This window comes from Oncorhynchus clarkii, chromosome 26, assembly GCF_045791955.1.
Source record: "Oncorhynchus clarkii lewisi isolate Uvic-CL-2024 chromosome 26, UVic_Ocla_1.0, whole genome shotgun sequence".
NCBI classification, from domain to species: Eukaryota; Metazoa; Chordata; class Actinopteri; order Salmoniformes; family Salmonidae; genus Oncorhynchus; species Oncorhynchus clarkii.
In genome coordinates, this window is record NC_092172.1 from 12,794,782 (window position 1) to 12,815,250 (window position 20,469).

Genomic DNA, 20,469 nt, shown 5'->3' on the forward strand with positions numbered 1-20,469 from the left:
ATGCAGCACGACACACCTCCTTTGCATAGAGTTGATCAGGCTGTTGATGGTGGTCTGTGGAATGTAGTCCCACTCCACTTCAATAGCTGTGCATAGTTGCTGGATATTGGCGGGAACTTGAACACGCTGTCATACACGTTGATCCAGAGCATCCCAAACGTGCTCAATGGGTGACATGTCTGGTGAGTATGCAGGCCATGAACTGGGACATTTTCAGCTTCCAGAAATTGTGTACAGATCATTGTAACATGGGGCTGTGCATTATCATGCTGAAACACGAGATGATGGCAGCGGATGAATGGCACGGCAATGGGCCTCAGGATCTCATCATGGTATCACGATAAAATGCAATTGTGTTTGTTGTCCGTAGCTTATGCCTGCCCATACCATAACTCCACCGCCACCATAAGGCATTCTGTTCACAACGTTGACATCAGCAAACCGCTCGCCCACACAACGCCATACTCGCTGTCTGTCATCTGCCCGGTACAGTTGAAACCTTGATTAATCCGTGAAGAGCACACTTCTCCAGCATGCCAGTGGCCATCGAAGGTGAGCATTTTCCCACTGAAGTCAGTTACAACGCCAAACTCCAGTCAAGACCCTGGTGAGGACGACAAGCACACAGATGAGTTTCCCTGAGACGGTTTCTGACAGTTTATCCAGAAATCTTTGATTGTGCAAACCCACAGTTTCATCGTGGCTGGTCTCAGACGATCTCACAGGTGAAGAAGCCGGGTGTGGAGGTCCTGGGCTGTGGTTGTGAGGCCGGTTGGACATACCGCCAAATTCTCTAAAACAACATTGGCTTATGGTAGAGAAATTAACATGAAATTCTCTGGCAACAGCTCTGGTGGACATTCCTGCAGTCAGCATGACAATTGCACAATTGCAAACTTGAGACATCTATGGCATTGATTGTGTGACAAAACTGCACATTTTAGAGTGGACTTTTATTGTCCCCCAGCACATGGTGCACCTGTGTAATGATCGTGCTGTTTAAACAGCTTCTTGATATAACCACCTGTCAGGTGGATGGATTATCTTGGCAAAGGAGAAATGCTCACTAACAGGAATGTAAACAAAATTGCACTACATTTGAGAGAAATAAGCTTATTGTGAGTAAGGAACATTTCTGGGATCTTTTATTTCGGGTCATAAAACATGGGACCAACACTTTACATGTTGCCTTTATATTTTTGTTCAGTGTATTTACATTTTGTTGACCCCACTGCAGTTCCCGGTCGCGACCCCGACTTTTAATACCACTACACCAAAATATGATTTTCCAACTTACCTGTGCAGCACTATTTCATTATGATGCTGAAATAAGGATTTTTGATTCAGAAAATCAAGAAACATGATTGATATTTCATTTCATTTTTAATTACGCAGTTACATAGCTCAACACAGACGATAACCTGAATTAGAATGTTTACAGCTTCACACATCCAACATAGCGCACAGTTAAAGAAGGGGAATAGCAAAAAGGGAAGGAAAGCATGCAATAAATAAATAAAAATCAGAATTAAATTATTCTGGCACAGTTCACTTCATCTAAAGAATGGTAATAGGACTCTTAAAGAGGAAAATAATATTTTCTTCAAAGCGCCAACCTTTCGAACAGAAACTTTTTTTTTTCTGTAATAATGTATTGCACAATACAGTATATAATGCGTCCCTACACATATAAAACCAAGTCTTTGTTTGTCTTGAAATAATAATGTAAAAAAAACAACTAATAAAAACACTTTCATCCCTACCATAACTTGGGGAGACCAAGTGCTGTATCAACTTTTGCCATCTCAGCTTTGTATCAGTGCGGGCTTCACAGGGCAATCAATCACTGAAATCAGATGAGCCAAGAAACTCCATTGATAGATTGGTGGTAAATGGTTAGGGAGAGGCTGATGCCAACATGCTAGTATTTGCCATCGAAAACACAGAATTTGCCCTCTTCATGTATGCCGTATTAAAAACCTAAAGAGATAATAAAGTGGTCTGTATATGTGAATAAATGACAGTCTTTATCTATATATAAGCGGTGGAAACTTCCAGGCTTTGTAGATTTCACATCAGAGGCAGGAACAGTCCTCCTATTACCCCATTATGACATCACAGGGCATGAATGAAATAGAACGCTCCACACACAGTTGGTCTTCCATTATTCCATGTCCAGAACATGAATCCTTTCCTCAGAGCCCATACCACTTTAGGAACCTTGTTTCTCTTGTCTGGTCATAGAAAAAGTGAATTAGTTAAACCTTCTCTCCAGTGGGTAACACAGAACAGGAGCTCAGCATGCTAACTCTACTTCAGATGTCCTTTCAGTGACAGCTTACATGGCCAAATGTTCAACAGCACCAACCACTGTACAGACCTGCCCAAATAACATGTGCCCCAATGCTGGGCTTAAAAAGGGACAGCGGAGAAAGAGAGAGATGGTGTGATTGATATTACAAACACAATTTTTTTTTGGTCAATAAAAATAGTATTTGCCACAAGTTGTGACAAATTAAAGAGTTATTGTGTTTCAGGGTTGATTCGCAGACAAGCAAAGCACACAGAGAGCATTAAAGGATAATGTGTATTGAAATGTCATCAAAACCTACAGTAATGTTGTGGCTAATATGGTGGGTGAGTTCACTCTGTCTTTCCCTCTCAGTGCACTGCTACATCTTTAGAATTCTCTGCCATTATTCTGACTGAGATGTTTCATTAAAGCTCTGAAGGTTCAAGTAGTTTGTACAGAGAAACTGTGAAAAGAGAAAAACAAGTACACACACACACACACACACACACACACACACCATGCATTTATTCCATCTGTAAGCAAGGCTTAGGAAGAAAACTGAAAGCAATCATTACGCATTCCGGAGATGTTTCTGTAGTCTTATCTGAGGCATTAGATATGTAGAAACAAGCGCTTTGATTGCTTGAATAAATAATCTACAAATCTCCACCTTCACAGATGCGTTGGTTGTTTGTTTTTGTCTTGTGCTTTGAGCATGTGTTTATTTCAGACACTTTGGTTAACAGGTATAGTTGGCCTCAAGCCTCCTTATTTCTGGTCTTACTCGACACAATTTCAAAATCCACCGCCGTGCAGAAATACTTTGGTCTGTGCTTTATTTGTTTTGGACTACAAATGTAATGGTTTAACGTTCAGCTTGGGTATGGAAGGAATTACTGTATATCGAACCCTGGACAGTGTAGTATACGTAGAGAGTCTAGAATCAAAATCATCTGAGTGTTCCTCCTTTGATCACTATTTCTGACTGACAGAGTTGAGGTGCGAAAATATACACATAGTACAGTTATCAGTATTAGATCTTTCGGGTTTGTTTCCTATTTGCTCTGATGTTTGTGTGAGTTTGCATGTCTGCTCGCAGCCCTGCTCCCAAAGCTCAGTGACCTCTCCCAGTCATGTGCTGCAGGGTCACAGGAGGTAGCTTGTGGTGGGTCAGGAGACAGGAGGGATGTTCAGGCGGGGGTTAAAGAGCAGAGGGCTGAAGAGGTTCAGAAACACAAACAAGCTGAAGTAATTTCAATACACCGGTAATAACATACGACACACATATACACGCAGATGCAGGGTACCTCGCAGCTTATCACACTTGAACGATTTATATATTACTTTTCGATACTGACATATAGGAAAATAGATCATGTGATAACTTAAACACACTGTCAACGCTAATAGACGTCCAATCGTTTCTCCGTCATTATGTGACTCTAGGTTTTAAATGTGAAAGAGCCTGGCAGACCATACGTGTAACAGTACAAGATAAAACAACACAAAAGCTCCTTCAAGTTTGGTCCATTTTAGAGTTATGTGGCCAATTGGTTCGGGATTATTATATCATTCATATGAACATGGCAGGTACAGTCCTTATTTAAGGCTATGTTTGAAAGCCATTTGAGTGTGTAATTATAACTTAATGGTGTTTTAACTTCAATATAGCTTGTGATGACATTACTGTATGAGATGGCATTCCTCCCTGTTAGTCTGTGATTGTGAAGACATCTGTTCCAACTCTCCCAGGTTCTGAGTCCTTTTTGCCTTGCTAGGATCCTAGCCCTACATGAGGATAAATGACTGAGACTGCATCGTCACAAACTAATCTATGGACAGGGTAAGAAAAAATAACCAGTGAAAGGATTGGGCAGTATCACGGTTAGGTTAAGCTTCAGACTTCCAGACCAGTGTGTAGGCTTTGTTTTGGGGGCAGCTCACACGGTTTTTAGTGTAAAAGGTGGCCCACTGCAGTGGCACTTCAGCCCAATGGATGGCAATGTTTCACAGATAACTTTTTGGGCATAAATTCTTGCGTTTTAAATCCAATATCCAGAGTAGTGGAGTAATTTAGCCTCATGCTAGGACGCTTTTAGAATCCATGTGTGATAAGCCTCTCTTTCTCCTCTTTAAAACCATCCTCTTGGGCCTGTCATGAGAGCTATAGCTGGCTCCTCCTGAAGGGAGTCAGAGCTGTACGCTGCCATCAATTATAGGGGGAGCTATAAGAACTGTGACTCCAGAAGAAAACCACTATCGCTGCCAACATCCCTCCTCATAACATCTTTTTGAGATTACTCACTCAGCAGACTTTGCTAATCTGGTAGAAAATAAGGATTTATGAGAAATGAAAATGCCTTTGATTAAAAAATGAACTGGAAAGAAATCATATTCTGGACATTGTACATTACTTTAAAGGTTTCTGATATTTGGCAAACACATTTTTGGACCTCTTTAAATACTATGTACATTCACATTAAGTTACTGATGTTATTTTAAATATATTTATATGTATCTATATTATATGACCCCTATGGGTAGTTGCTGAGGTTTCATTCAGTAGCTGAATTCTCTTCATATTGCACCTCTGTCCTCTCACTGTCTTACAATGCGAGCAATATAAAATATTCTACAAGAGGATTTTCTTTTCATTGATAAAGATACAACAAATTTAACAATAAGTACAACATGGGGTTTTCTGTCCTAGAGTGTCTTAGCTCCTGCTTCAATGTTCAGCCCAAACTTAAAAAGAAGAAAAGTCCCTCTTTCTGAAAACGCACAAGGGCAGCACAGGTGGACACAGAGACCATTTTTTGTTGTTGCGAGAAACAAAGAAAGGAATATCTACAAGCAGGTTTGATCCCTTCCCAGATATCTGCTCAGAGGTTATGTCCAAAGGGGTTAGCGACGACTGAGGGACAAGAGAGTTTTAGGGAGGAACATACAGGAAAGTGAGGGGGGGAGGTAGAAAGAGAGAGAGAAGAGAACTGAGTATACACCACTTATGAGGCTCGTTAGTCTGTTTGTCATGCTTTGGAAAAGGAGGGTGAAAATGTACGACTCACTGAAATGTATCCTCTTGATAGAGTTAAAAAAAAAACATAATTAGGAACAAAAGTCTTGTCTGTACTGTACAATGCTTGCTTGGACAGGTTCTCAGTTTTTTTAGGTTATTTTTGGCAGTTCCAATGCCTTTCATCTTCTTTTTGAGTAGCTGCTTCTTTGTCCATTCCGTTGCCATTCACATAAATCACTGTCACATTCAGTGGTTGGTCCTTTCATTTCAATTGTCTTTTGTGGCAGGTGTTTCCAAATGTTTGCTCTGGATTTCTCTCTCTGTGGATCACTGTGGGTATTTTCAGGCTGACAGAGGCCAGTACACTCAATATAGAGTTTTTGTGTGACTTGTTGCTCTACAGGCTTTATCTCCCAGGGCTTTGCTGCTGAGGAGGTGAAGTTGCTTGCGTTTGGTTACAAGATGAGTGCTTCTCCTTGTCTCTTAGTAACTTTGGCAGTGTAATAAAAAGGTTTGGATCATGTTTTTTCCCTTCCTCTTTGAATTCATTTGGGTTCACATCGGTACAGAGAGGTGAGTCCGGTGTCATTTTCTTGGCTCGCTAGCAAGGTAGTTAACTTTTTTTAAATCATTATTATTTGTTTTGAATATTTGGACTTTTCTTTGTCTTCCTAAAAGCCCAAAAATAAATCATTGGATAAATAATTAGCCGTATTATGGAAGAGCTTCTGAGGAATAAATCGCACCATGAGTGTATCTTATCCCCTCTCCTCCATCAGAAGAGGGGTTTCCTGACTGGTGTCTGGCTTCTTAGATAGGGGACCTCAATCAGGACATGTCCATGGCCCAGTACACAGAGGAGCCTGTTCTATAGACGCATCTATCTATCCATCTCTCAGAGGTCTGGGCTGTTAGTGCACATGCTGGGGGTTAAGAGTCATCCCACTCCTGCTGCGTTAAAGGGAAATCCTCTCCAAGTGCTAAATTTAGATATCTCTTCTTCCCAAGACGTGTACCATAACGAGTCCCATGCAATGCAAGCCCCCGACATACACAGGTGTTGACTGGGCTTATGTTACTGAGGCCACGTGTTGGTCTGGCATATAACAAAGCTTATCTTCACACAACATTATCAGAGTTCAATAACCAAGTATGGTGTTTTTTGTTGTTGTAATTTGACTTTAAGAGAGGGAGTTCTGCCTCTGCATTGGTTTATTTAGAGCATACAGTAAAGTAAGCCCTAGCCATGCTAAACACAACAGTGGACCCCTTGACCAGTTTTCGAGTTTGACAGGGAGAAAGTCTGTGCGGCTGAGAGACAGTCAGAACGTGTTTTGGGGGGAGGTTGAGGAGTTGAGAAAACAAGGCCTTCAGGTAGCTAAGAAGTAGTCGGCGGTGCAGTATTCATGGACCACTACAGATGCAGTACAGAAGAAGGAAAGGGCGCAGATTGATGGAGATTCCTCTGTTTGTTAAGGATGGATGGCAGCTGTACTGTAGCGTCAGTGGGAGTGACTGGGCGTGGCAGGGCGGGGTCAGCGAGAGGTGGCGTCCAGCAGTGCAGGGGTCGCTGGGGTAGTGGAGCGTGAGGCACTGCTGGAGCTAGCCTCCTTAGGACTCCCGGAGAGACTGCCTCCCCCACCACCGCTGGTCTGGCCGGGCAGGGAGAGTGGACCAGGGGGGGTGCTCTCTGAGTGTGTAGGGGGTGCGCTGGAGGACGGGGTGCCCAGAGGAACACTACTGCCCCCGGGGAGGCCCTGTAGACCCTGGCCACAGACGTGGTGGTGCTTCTCCCAGTCTTTGTGCTGGCAGAAGGAGCCGCAGTAGCGTGCCGTGTTGCAGCCACTGCACGTCTCACTGGCCTTGCGTCCACAGTTCCAGCAGCTCTGGAGAGACAGTGGGAAGAAGGCATAGAGTTGATAAAATAAATCTCTGGTCGTCAACCTGTTATATTATTATACAAATATCATTGTTACCACTTTTCAAATACTGTCATGCTATCACAGCTGAAGTGTTTCATGTTCTGGGCAACACATTCCCACATTTATTTTCTGGGGCTACAAATGCCCCAAACCACTAGGTGGACTGTCATGTCCTGTCTTGTCCTGGCCTGTCCTGTCTTGTCCTGTCTTGTCCTGGCCTGTCCTGGCCTGTCCTGGCCCTGACACTGTTTTTCCAACCATCCGCTTGTGGCTGCTGTTATTCAAACAAGCGGCTGGAGTCACTCTTTAATAATGAAATGAAAACATGGTGTTGACACAGACCAGGTGCAGCCAGCTGTGGCTCACATTAACACCACGACCAGACAGTGTCCTGTTTAAGATATACACATTCTGTAGAGAATATGGGATTTTGATAGAGAATTGATAGGTTGAACACTGCTCCAGGCACTGTGAAAATCTGTTGCTCTGTGCAGAATCTGTCTGGGTGGCCGAACACACACATACATTACATTGAGGACCCTGGCTTGTATAGAACTGGTGAATGAGCTGTTACTGAGAAGCAAATGTTGATGGTGGTGGGGTGGGGGGCATGTTATGAAGTGTGTGTGACTGTAAGTCATGTGAAGAGAAGGTGTGTGTGACAGGACTATTTTGAGGAAGTGTTACTGTGCGGTCTAAAATAAGTGAGTTAGCTGTGTGACAGTTTGTTATGTAAAACGGGTGGTTGGTGGGTTGAGGAGACACGATTGTCTCACGATTGATTGTGAGTTTGAGGTTTGGAATGTGACAGTGTGCTTTGTGATGCAGTGCAGCAGTGTGTGCCTCTGTTTACTGACAGTAGGGTAAGGAGTGTATCTCTCTTTATGCCTGCTGCTGTGCTGTGGTATGTTACAGGGTGTGGGAAATGGGGTCCACTCTTGGGAAAAAGGGTTCCAAAAGGGTTATTCGGCTGTCCCCATAAGAGATACATTTTTTGTTCCAGGTAGAACCCTTTTTGGTTCCATGTAGAACCCTCTGTGTTCTACCGGGAACCAAAAGGGTCCTACCTGGAACCAAAAAGGGTTCCTAAAATGGGGACAGCCGGAGAACACTTTTAGGGTTCTAGATAGCATCTATTTTTCATAAGGGCTATTTATACTCTGCGGAGACGGACCCTAAGGGTCGTAGCAGAATGCAGCAATGTCGTTTTTCATCTCAAAAGAGGTGGCTCCTTGAAAATTGTAACGCGCTGTATCATTCCCTGTGTAGTCATGGGGGCAATAGGCAATGAAGCTTGCTTGGTTCCTTGATTTGATCTATAGGCTATGCATCAAAGTAGCATGGATAAATTAGTATAATCTCAGCAACTGTTCAAACAATAAACCAAACAACATTATAGCCTTTTTAGAACCCCCCCAATGTATTGTGTTTAGAAGTAATAACTTAACTATTGATTCCAGGCTATTGTTAAAAACAGCTGAGAGATTTTAGCTTTTTTTCTGTGACCAAAACATGATGACATTCTATGTTTAGCTGATATGGGAGTGAATACATTGAAGCGGTATATCAAATTGGGATAATTTTACAGGTTACAGAGGCAAGTATAAGAATTTTTGCCAGGGTTTATAATTGAATTATAAATCTGATAATTTCACATGGCGATGTGTGAAGCTAAAAACCCAGATTGAACAATGAGACAGATATTTATCCGGATGTATAAATGTGAAGCATCTGCTTGGCGTTTCCACTCACTTCCAAATATGGTATTGAGAGGAAGCCCAGTGGCCGGCAGTGGGAGAATATGGAAAAAAAATGGATCTGGCAGACATTCTGCAAATTTTCTCATCGATTAAACATTTGATATCAATAGTTTTCTGTTCCCAAAACTACAATCTGTTACGAACAGAGTGGACAAAGTTGTATAGACTTTGTCAAAGTTTGAAAAAATTGCGTTGTTTAGAAGGAGTGCAAAGGCGAATTGAGTTATTGCATACGCACACTTCACAGAGTAGGCGCTCCCTAACGGAAATATGCACCTGTATGCTAGAACGCGCCAATAGGATCTCGCTAGCTCGTGCTTGGCTCTGCCTACCTCCATACTTGTTCTACCCACTATAACTCCTTTGTTTACATTTGAAACGACAGGCTGTGGTCTATCTTGGTTTAGTTATAAAAAATCTTTGCTAAAAGGCTAGCTAGCTTGCAGTGTTTAGACAACTTGCTAGCAAGGGAAGAGACACTCTTCTTCTGCTTTCACAACAAATGAGAAGAGAACAAGAAAACCTTGATGAGGTAACATGTTACCAAAATAGTGCACGTTGCTCAAAAAAAATGTGCACGCATGTAGCTAGCTATATGCATGTTAAGTGTGTGGAAACCTTAAGAGTGTGGGGGCATGGGGTGGGTGATAAGGCTGTGATGCTCACTTCGCTGGAGTCCTCCTGCTGGTTGATGACGGTCAGTGCATCCTCAGAGGCCTGTTTCCTGGCCTCGGCCAGCGCTCTCTCCATCTTGGACCTCTCAGCGGAGATCATCTCATGGGCCTTCCTCTCAGCGTCTGACACAGCCTTCTGTAGCTCCGACATCGCCTGCCTCTTCACCTCGTTCACTGCCTCCTCTGTGGAGAGAGAGGCGTCAGTCCCCATGACCGCTCCTACTCTGTCATCCTTTATTGAGGCACTCTAAGATCTCCATTTGTTTTATCTCGGCAAACAGATGTACATCATCCAAGATTTAAAACATTCTGTCAGAAAAAGAAGCCTGTTAATAATTAATTAAAAGACGTCTGGTAACAATCATTTCCAGCGCTGACAACAGCAGATGTCTCCAAACTTTGTTCATAAACTTGCCTATTAACCCATTATCCTGTGACTTCTGAGTGAATGAACAGAGAAGAAACAGACGTAAGAACTGAGGAGTGAAAATGCTTTCCATATCATTGATGCATAACTTTGCTAACAGGGGTTAACTGTGTTAGAGGTCCTATGGCCTTTGTTCAACTCGTGAGCGAATAGGCAGTGTTTTTAGAAAAAAATAGACGCTAAGGCTGGTTCTCATTAGAAGACAGTGGTTATCCGGTTAGGAAGGAATCACAATCCCGCTCATTATTTTCTTCATGTTACAAGGAGAACAAAATACAACATCGGAGATTCATTTTGCTTTAGCTCTTGCACAATTCCATCTAAAGAAAACAGCTGCCCCACATAATACAACAAATTAAATCCTCATGTTCAACCACCAAATTTATATTTTATGGCCATGAAAAATATCATATCAAACTGCCAACTGGTACAGTATATTGGATAAGTAAATGTCTTGTACAACCAAAAGGAGGGGAAGTTGTATTACCAGATTCCCCTCAGTTCTACACACAGACATAGTCAGATGGTCTCCCAGGTGAGTGAGCCTCCTCTGGGCAGACTGGATGTGAGAGCCATACTGTGGTCTATTCTCCCTCCCTGATTCTTCCAGTCATTTGGTGTAAAGGAAAGGAGTCATAAATAACTGTCATATTTCTCCCTCTGCTCCCCCTCTGGTCCAGCTGTCTGGGGCTGCTGTGCTGAGCTGGGGCTGGGGCACGGGGGCTGGGGGGCACGGGGGCTGCTGTGCTGGGCTGGGGCTGGGCGGCTAGTCCCGTGTGTATGTGCTGAATATGAGGACGTGTGTGTGCGTGCCTGCATGTCTTTGTGTGTGTGAGTCGGTCTCCTCTGCTCAGAATCTGGAGAAGTAGTTTGTATTCCGTTTATCCTCTCAACACCTCCCGCACAAGTCTTCCCTGGCTTTTTTCACCCTGCCCGTCTCTACCTTCATCCATCATTTCATTTCTACATGTTTTCCCTCCTTATTTGTGCATGCCTTTTCCTAACTATCGGTACAGTCCTCTGCTGCTCAATTATCAGGCTTAATGCATGCATCACTAAGATTAGTTTACAAATGTAATTAATTCTTATCAAGGAGCCTGCAGAGCAGATGCTAGGACAATTAGCACTTAATGCAAAACACGGAGGGGCAGCAATATTAACGTTTTCATTCCGGAGGGATTCGGCAGGTTTTTCCTTTTTCACACTTCAGATCTTGTTGAGTCTCTCAACCCGACCGACACCAGAGAATACGTGTCTTTTTCTAATTAAAGAGATGGACTGCAGTTATGCTGTTTGCTGAGGGAGCAGTGGTAATAGGACAGAGGTGGTGCAGTAGTGAATATCATAGGAGAGGTCTCACACACACACACACACACACACACACACACACACACACACACACACACACACACACACACACACACACACACACACACACACACACACACACACACACACAGATGGGAGCTGTCATACTCACCCTGCTTGTTTTGGAGTTGCTTCAGTGCTGGGGAGAGTGGGATACTTGTAGCACCTGTATGAAAAACAACTGTAAATTAAAATAGTTCTTCCGCTGTTGAAAATGCAGCACATTATCTCAGACAGCAGCATCTTTCCCCCCGCAGTATTTAAATATGACTGCAGCATAATTGTGTTGGTGCTCAGTGGGACCAAGGCTACGTCATAACTGACTCCTCCTATATGCTAGCTATATGCTAGCTACATAAGGCCCAGGCACTGCAACACGCTAACCCACCCCTGCTACATCTAACTGAATCAGTCTGCTCTGCGTATGATAGTGACAGTCCTTAGTCTGAATAAGGGGCTTGGTCCCAGATTGCCAACAGTTATTAGGATAAAATTGGTCTGGCTGGTTCAAGTATACTTAAAACAATAAGTTAAAAGCTGTCACATTGAAAAGCAGTATTATATGAACTAAGCTTTACTACTCCTAAGCAGAGGAAATCCCTCCTCCTCCTCCCTCTCCCCAGTTAAGCTGCAGGCCCCACCTCTGCTGCATGCGCTGCTCTGGACAGCACCAGGATGGTTAGTGCATTTTCACTGCAGCTGAACTGCAGTCGCCGTTCATAGCAGGTTAAAGGTGGAAAGCACTTAGCACTAATGACACACATGACAGTCACAGGCCCTCCAATCCCATCCCTGTCTTTATGTAACTATGGCAACAGGACAGGCAGGGCCCTCTTCAGGGCTATCTGCAGTGGCGGTTGCGGTGAGGGTGACGGGACAGAGACAGTTCAGTCAGGGCGGACATGTGGTTACTCACCAACCTTCCTCCAGATCTCCTCAGGTAGGTAGCCAGACGCAGGTCTGTGCAGGAAGTCCCTATGAATCTCTGAAACACAATCCAGACCAGAACATCAGTCAGTCTACCGCGCTCTCCACACATACACACGTTATGGGCCAAATCCTATCCGGAAATAACTCAATATTTTGCACAGATTTCCCACGAACGTGCATGGTTTAACCAAAAGCCCAAGCTACGTGCATAGATCTCTAGTTAGGATTCAGCCCTCTGCGTCCCAACCTCATGAACACACTCAAACTTGAGCTTCATTTTGCTTTGTAACATTTCATTTCATCCCCCAGCATGCTCCCCTCTTTCCTCAGAGCAGACAGAACACACAGAGTTGCTGACTGAGTGACGGTGTGGAGTGAGGAGTGACAGCCTGGTGCTGGTGTCTGCAGCGGTGGAAGTACCTATGGGCTGCTGTGTCTCGACGTTGTTAGGAGTGTTGGAGGAGGAGTTGTGAGGAGGTAGAGGTACAGGAGGAGGAGGAGGGCGTGGCTGGCCGTTGCTCCCACCTTTTTTCATATCTTCCACGTCGCTGTAGCGTCGGATCCAGTGGTTCATCTCCTCGCGGTCGGCCTCCTGGCAACGCCGCAGCACTGTGAGAGACCGCCGTGTCTTCTCCACCATGTCCATGATGCAGTTGAGCAGCTGCAGGGGGGAGGAGGAGGGAGGGAGGGGGAGACATGATCAGAGCGCCGCTCTTCTCCTACAGTTCAGACTCTGACAACAGGCAGCTGCTCTCGGTGGTGCTAAAGGATGGCGGAGCCTCTGCACCTAAAAGTGTACCGATAAATCAGGGTCGCATAGTTTTATTCGGAAGTACTGTATAGTGTGCATTCTGAATTTAGTCTATGAAAAACACAATCAGGCCTAACCTTCATCAAGATGTCAAATTGTATGAGAACATTTTCATTGGTGGTAATTTGAGTGATTTTTTGGGGAGTAATCCAGTGTCTCTAGAATCAGTTCTTGCTGTTTAGGTGCAACAATACTTTCTAAGGAGCACTCAGGAGCGTGTGACCCTGTCACCGTTTTAGCAGCGAGAGCCAGCGGTGCTGAGTATGTGTGTGTGTGTGTGTGTGTGTGTGTGTGTGTGTGTGTGTGTGTGTGTGTGTGTGTGTGTGTGTGTGTGTGTGTGTGTGTGTGTGTGTGTGTGTGTGTGTGAATGAGGTTGAGTGGTTATACAGAGCAGTGAAGTAAAAATGGCTGTAACAGCTGTGCTACCGATTGAAAAGGCCTAACCAATTCATTCCACCCCTGTGCTCCCTCCAAACCCCTGTCTGCTAAAGCCTTTCACCCACACCTCCTCCCCTTGCCTTCCTCTTGATATTTTTCTTCACTAACTCTCTTTTCTCTCTCTCAACATTGTTTCTCTTTCTGCCTTTGCCCTATGCCTCCTCTAACCCCCGGTCTGCAAAATGCCCCCTTCCATATGCCTCCTTCCATATTCTCTCTCTCTCTCTCTCTCTCTCTCTCCCTCTCTCTCTCTGTTAGCTATATTTATTTCAGTAGAGTGTTTCTAATTTGGCAGAGGCCCAGCACAGGCCGGTTCCCTCCATGACTACAGCCCTTGTCTCAGCTGCTCTCCCCAGCTGGAGCTGTCCTCTACTGGGTCCCTCGCTCCATCTGTGGCCCTTTTTTAGTGCCTGAGTGTGTGTGTGTGTGTGTGTGTGTGTGTGTGTGTGTGTGTGTGTGTGTGTGTGTGTGTGTGTGTGTGTGTGTGTGTGTGTGTGTGTGTGTGTGTGTGAGTGAGTGAGTGTTCCAGCCTTGGTAAAGGTAAGGGGAGCTCAGAGTGCTTGCTCCAGTATTAGTATGCTGGCCAGAGAGGCCTCGGCTGTCCATTCCTGACATGGACACAAGCCTCTACAGACCCCCTAAGGTCAGCTGTCCATCAAATGCAAACTCTGCTGAGGTTTCAGTTCTTAAATCTGTCAGCAGCACCCTGTCTCCCCTTGTCCCACCTCCCTTCATATCATCTACAGCACCGAGAGGTTGAAATATTTCTACTACACACTTCTCTGTAGGATGGGGGATATTTGGGAGATATTTGGGAGATATTAGAGAGATATTAGGATAAAACCGGGGAGCCCTACCCCAGCAACACGTACATTATCGAGGTGCTTCCACTCCTCGGCCCACTCCCGATCTGTCAGGCGGTGATCGATCACTTCCTCCTGACGTGCTCCATGCACGGCTGCAACACAAACACACAGTCCTGCGTTCAGCACTTAGGCACCATCACCATATATGAGCCATTCTGGCTCCAGTCTCCTCCACATACAGGACATTAGGGCTCTAACACTTCCTTATACAGTGTGAGCCATTACGGCTCTAACCGAGGGAAGACATATTTGGATTCCTAGGGGGACATACCCAAGCATGTGTCACTATAGGCTTTTATAGATGCACTACCATGGGAATTTAACACCAAACTGTGACAACCTGTCATTGTTCTTTAGAGACGCCATGAGGCCCTCTCTCTCTCTCTCTCTCCCTCATCCCTCCCTCGCTCCTCTCTCATTCCCTCCCTCTCTCACCTGTCTGCCGGTGCCTGTCCCGAGCCTCGCGGTGCTCTGCTGTGTGGCGGTAGGCGTCGCGGTAGTGGTGGGCCAGGGCCATGTCCTCCAGCCGGTAGTGTTGGGGGGCAGGGGGGTTGGGGTGAGACAGGCCGTTGGGGGGGTGCGTGGGCAGGCCGTTGGGGGGTGGGTGGGCTGGCAGGCCAGTGCTGGGACTGAAGCGCTGGCTGGGGCTGATGGTGCAGGGTCGCTTGGCCAGGTGCTCCGGGTGGTGCACGTCTCTCTCTGAGTCTTTGGTCCTGAAGGAAGAGAGCACAGATCCACACGGTTACATTCCCTTTATACGTGTCACCACCAAATCGGACACTTTCACTCACTAGAATTGTTAACATCTCTTAGAATATCAGGAAAATCCATTATTGTTTTACTATGCCACACTGAGGAAATTACAAGGGAACAGGAATGAGATGTGTTATATTCAGGACGTCCACGCATTCTGGATTTACTGGGCCGCTAACCTGTTGTTGTTACTAGAAGACATGAGCAGTAAATATGACAGTGTTTCAGGAATCCCCCCTGCTGAGAAGCTCACTGTTCACTTCAGACAGAATCTACTCCAGAGTGTGTGCACAGCTGTACGCCATACGTAAAAAATACACTCTGTATATTCTGTGTCTCGAGCTGGGATCCAAACTCTTAATCCTAACGTCCCTCAACTCACTCTCGTAACTTGCAAGTGTAGCCTCTCCCACAGACCTACGGGGCCGTTGTGAGTCTGTGTTTGGCAGATGTTCAGTGGCGGTCCTGTTTTGGGAGCCATCTGGACAGTTTAAACGCCGGTGTTGATATTCATGTGTTTAGCTTGGTGAAACAGCCAGGCATTCGGAGGTAAATCGCTCTCCATCTTCCCCGGGATCAAAGGCAAATTAAAGGAATTTCAGTGCCATGTGGATGCGAGTGTGTTTCTGTTTACGAGTCCGTGTGTGTGTATATTACTGTCTGTTTGTCTGTGTGTGTGTATGGGTATTTGTCCCCTCTTTGTTTACGTGATGAATCCCCTCCCACCCTCTACCCCCAATCCCCTCTGCAGACCCTCTCCACCTCTGGCAGGCTGTGGGTCGTGGGGTGAGACTGTGAGGGGGGGATGTGTCTGTCTCTGTCAGTGCTCTAGCCCACCACCGATATCTCACATATCTAAGCAACAGCTGGCCCAGCCCACCGTGACACTGTAAGCCAGGGGTTGGGAGGCGGAGGTGTGCAGATTACAGAGGGATTGCCCGTTCCTCCACCCTCTCTCTCTCTCCCCCTCCCTCCCTCCCCGTCATCATAAGCTCAAGCAGGGTTTCAGCAGGATCTGGACACATCCATGACATACTGACTAGCTGACTGAAGGAAAGGACAGGAGAGAGGAGAGGAGAGGAGAGGAGAGGAGAGGAGAGGAGAGGAGAGGAGAGGAGAGGAGAGGAGAGGAAGCCAAAGATAAAGGGATGGGGAGTGAGAGAGATGGGGAGGTGGAGAGTAGTGCTGTGGTTTAGTCTGTCTTAAATTCCAGATGTGTCTCCACCCGCCCCTCCATACGGCCCACTATGTGGGGCGGATATGGCAGCAGGCTGCTGTGGGGAGGGCAGGGAAGTGTATAGGACAGTGAGGACATTGTCTGTGGGTTGGACTGAGGACATCTCCTCATACTGTACTGGGGCCGCTGACACAGAGCCACTGCTGCTGCTGTGGTTATAGCGTGACGTCCACAGCATCTGGACTTGTCCTCCTCCTCCTCCTCCCCTCGCAGACAGCTGGCACAGCCTGAATCACCCTCCCTACCCGCCTGGCATCAGGGCTGCCCAGACTTCCGCCTCCCGCACAGAGGATTTATAACCCCCCCTTGTGGCTTGGCATTTCCAAATACCCAGAAATAATTCAATTATTTGTGTGTGTAAGCCTGTGTGTGTTTTTTCAGTTGTGTTTCTGCTGTAAGATGGAGGGAGAGGAGTGATAAGTTGTTTTCCAGCTGTGGCATGTGACGTGTCTGCATAGTGTGTGTATTTTGAGTGTGTGTGTGTGTGTGTGAGTGTTGTGTGTGTGTATTTTGAGTGTGTGTGTGTATTTTGAGTGTGTGTGTGTATTTTGAGTGTGTGTGTGTATTTTGAGTGTGTGTGTGTATTTTGAGTGTGTGTGTATTTTGAGTGTGTGTGTGTATTTTGAGTGTGTGTGTGGTGGTCACTCAGTACCTGTCGGGGGTCCTCCTCTTGCCATGCTCGTTGATCTCCATCATGATCTCAGAGGAGTCCAGGGGCGAGCTGGCGTTGGCGTCCAGCAGCAGCTGCTCATGCTGGGCCAGATACTGGGCGGGTGTCTGCTTGGCCATCCGTGCACAGTGGAGGAGCTCCCTCTGAAGCAGGGGCAGGTTCGCCTGGGAGAGGAGAGGGAAGGGGGAGAGAAGGGAGGAGGGACAGGAAGAATGAAAGAAGAAGATATGGTAAGTGGAAAAAGGCGAGACGAGGAGGAGGGTCAAGGTGGGAGGTGGAGGATGAGAGAGGAGAGACAAGGCATAAAAATAAAATAGTTTTAGAATTAAGAGCCAGAGCATGTGGGAGGGAAAGACAAAGACAGAGAGAGAGAGAGAGAGATTGAGAGAGAAAGAGAGAGGATGAGACAGGGAGGGTGAGATAACACAGACCCACCACCACACATTCCTCCCCAGTGTCTGTCTCCCTCAGGGGGAGGAAGAGGGGAGAGAGGAGGGGTAAGTGGGTGCTGTCAGGGAGCTCAGTCCGGCCGTCACTTTGACAAAGCACAGCGCTAGCTGCCATGTCACAGATGTGTAACCTCATGGCACACCAGGCCGGCTGGAAAACTGTCCTCTTGACACAAGGTCCTGAGCCATCCTCTGGATGCTGCTAGAGGCACGCCACGCCACTCTCACAATAATAATAATCTCCACTAATGAGACAGCTAGCGCCCATCAGACACTGGCCTATCTACCTATCTATAGTATCTACCTATCTATAGTATATATCTATCTATCTATCTATCTATCTATCTATCTATCTATCTATCTATCTATCTAGCACACTGTGGGAATGCTGCCTGGTTGCTAGTTGCTAGTTCATCTTTCCCTTACTGAGCTAACCAAGATCTCCATAGTGAATGTATTGTATGTATGTGAATGTATTTGTGTTGGTATGTGGTGTGTGGAATACATTCCATCCACAACCCTACAAGCCACCATCATGTCTGCAATTATAGTTAATAACCAGGCATGACTCCAGCTTGGCCCGCCCCCCTGTTGTCCCCCATATGTCCCTCTGCTCTGGGAATAAACAGGAGGGACAGAGATACAGAGTGTGTGGGACAGACAGGAATGTGTGCCCTAGTCACCACCAAGCAGCACGGCCAGCACCCAGCACCGACACAGACACACAGACAGACACAGGCACGCGCACACACAGACACGCACACGCAGTGTCAGCATGACTGCCCCTCCCTCCATCAGAACCGTCAGCAGTGTCCCTGAAGGCCTATTCCCTACTGTCACATTTGTTACATGTGTTATGTATTGAACAGCTGGCATTGTGACTTCTGGACCACAGCAGAGTAATGTGTTATTCATAATGACAGTCGTTCGGAAAGATGGATTTTGTCTCTCTTTCTCTCTCTCTCTCGCCCTGCTCTCGTCTCCGTGACTGTGGGTTTGACAATGCAGGTAACAGGATCAGGCCAAAGACATCAGCCAGAGTGAAAAGCTCTGCGTGGTAGCCGCCCCAGGCCGGCTACATCTGTCAGGGAGCCTTATTTACCCTCCCCTCCCTCCCTCCCTCCCTCCGCTCCACGCCGCGCCACTCAGGGTAAACACTCGTGTGCCAGTTTTAATGAATCGCAAACGATGGCCATATGGACCAGCGGATCAGCCCAGCGCCAGGCAGGCGGCAGCAGACTGGGTTGGAAATCTGCAGGGTCCTACTCCCTTTATATACCGAGCTTCAATCAGCTCCACACCCACACACTAATGGAGGAATCACAGGCACAGAAACCAGGTCGCTTTCTACACTGGCCAGCCATCCGGAGAATATTCTTTGTTTGTTTGGATGGGTTTTGTTCTCGAAAGCCCTTCCTTCCATCTCCATATGCAAGCTAATATCAGAAGTGGAAGCTGCTCAAAGGGACATACTGGGAAATAACCTGGGGATTCCTAGGCAGCCTATTGGGAAAAGGGAGGGTGTGTCTACGTTGGGTTTTGATGTGCTTACCTTGAGGAATGGAATGACAAAGGGACGCAGCGGGAAGTTGGTAGCCTCCTGGAGTTTGGAGTGGAACTCTTCTATGGTCAGGGTGGAATTCTGTCAAAAACCAGAGGAAGGGAGAGATTGGAACACTTGGGGAAGAAGCTTCACAGTAAAACATGGAGAGACAGAAAGAGATATTGGACACAACTAAGTAAGCACTGTAACTTCAGAAAAGTAGGAGAACGAGTGGGAGAGATAGACAGACAGGGGAGAGGGATAGAGAAGAGGACTTACCACCAGGCCCAGCACCAGACTGCGGACTCGCTCTCCGATCTCGGGCGAGATGTCGTTGCCGAACTGCTGCAGCGTGGTGAGGAAGCGCTTGAGCTTGCAGAGCTGGCGGGCGCCACAGGCCGGCGGCAGCTGCTGATTGGACAGGGAGGCGGTGGACGACATGGCGGGGCCGTTGCTGAAGCCGTTGGGTGTAGAGGGCGCCCCGTTGAGCGAAGTGGGCGAGTGACTCGAGTGACTGCTCCCGTTCAGCACTGCAGGGAGAGAGAGGGAGAGAGGCCATCCGTCAGTACCAGTCTGCTGTCCTCCTCCATCCTCCTCCTGTCCCTCTACCTCCTCCCCCCAGACGTCATGCGGTGTGAGGGCGCCGGAGGACAGGGTCAAGGAGGGTGGTGATGGCACATGCATCCTTAAGGTTGAGGCGGAGAGCTCCAGGGCACAAAGTAAGGCTGGGGCCAGGGAACACACTAAGGCTGAGGCCAGGGAATGCACTAAGGCTGAGAGCAGGGAATGCACTAAGGCTGAGGCCAGGGAATGCACTAAGGCTGAGGCCAGGGAATGCACTAAGGCTGAGGCCAGGGAATGCACTAAGGCTGAGGCCAGGGAATGCACTAAGGCTGAGGCCAGGGAACACACTAAGGCTGAGGCCAGGTAACACACTAAAGCTGAGGCCAGGGAACACACTAAGGCTGAGGCCAGGGAACACACTAAGGCTGAGGCCGGGGAACACACTAAAGCTGAGGCCAGGGAACACACTAAAGCTGAGGCCAGGGCACACACTAAGGCTGAGGCCAGGGCACACACTAAGGCTGAGGCCAGGGAACACACTAAGGCTGAGGCCAGGAAACACACTAAGGCTGAGGCCAGGGAACACACTAAGGCTGAGGCCAGGGAACACACTAAAGCTGAGGCCAGGGAACACACTAAGGCTGAGGCCAGGGAACACACTAAAGCTGAGGCCAGGGAACACACTAAAGCTGAGGCCAGGGAACACACTAAGGCTGAGGCCAGGGAACATACTAAGGCTGAGGCC

General features: G+C 46.9%; 1 protein-coding gene across 7 annotated transcripts in view; it reads right to left on the reverse strand.

The window, feature by feature from the left end:
* Positions 1 to 1,364: 1,364 nt before the first annotated feature.
* LOC139385101 (protein CBFA2T3-like) overlaps positions 1,365 to 20,469 on the reverse strand; it is a 53,800-nt gene continuing 34,695 nt past the window's right edge. For 3 of the 7 annotated variants that reach the window (XM_071130157.1, XM_071130160.1, XM_071130162.1), the window contains exons 3-12: positions 19,440 to 19,690; positions 19,170 to 19,259; positions 17,151 to 17,332; positions 14,944 to 15,221; positions 14,515 to 14,600; positions 12,814 to 13,054; positions 12,380 to 12,448; positions 11,576 to 11,629; positions 9,661 to 9,851; positions 1,365 to 7,198 (exon numbers count right to left, since the gene is read on the reverse strand). In XM_071130157.1, the coding sequence (XP_070986258.1) occupies positions 6,848 to 7,198; positions 9,661 to 9,851; positions 11,576 to 11,629; positions 12,380 to 12,448; positions 12,814 to 13,054; positions 14,515 to 14,600; positions 14,944 to 15,221; positions 17,151 to 17,332; positions 19,170 to 19,259; positions 19,440 to 19,690 (1,793 nt within the window). In that variant the 3' untranslated portion in view covers positions 1,365 to 6,847. Of the gene's footprint in view, positions 7,199 to 7,444; positions 7,539 to 9,660; positions 9,852 to 11,575; positions 11,630 to 12,379; positions 12,449 to 12,813; positions 13,055 to 14,499; positions 14,601 to 14,943; positions 15,222 to 17,150; positions 17,333 to 19,169; positions 19,260 to 19,439; positions 19,691 to 20,469 lie in introns of those variants that run through there. The other 4 variants (XM_071130156.1, XM_071130158.1, XM_071130159.1 and 1 more) reach the window with 2 other exon arrangements.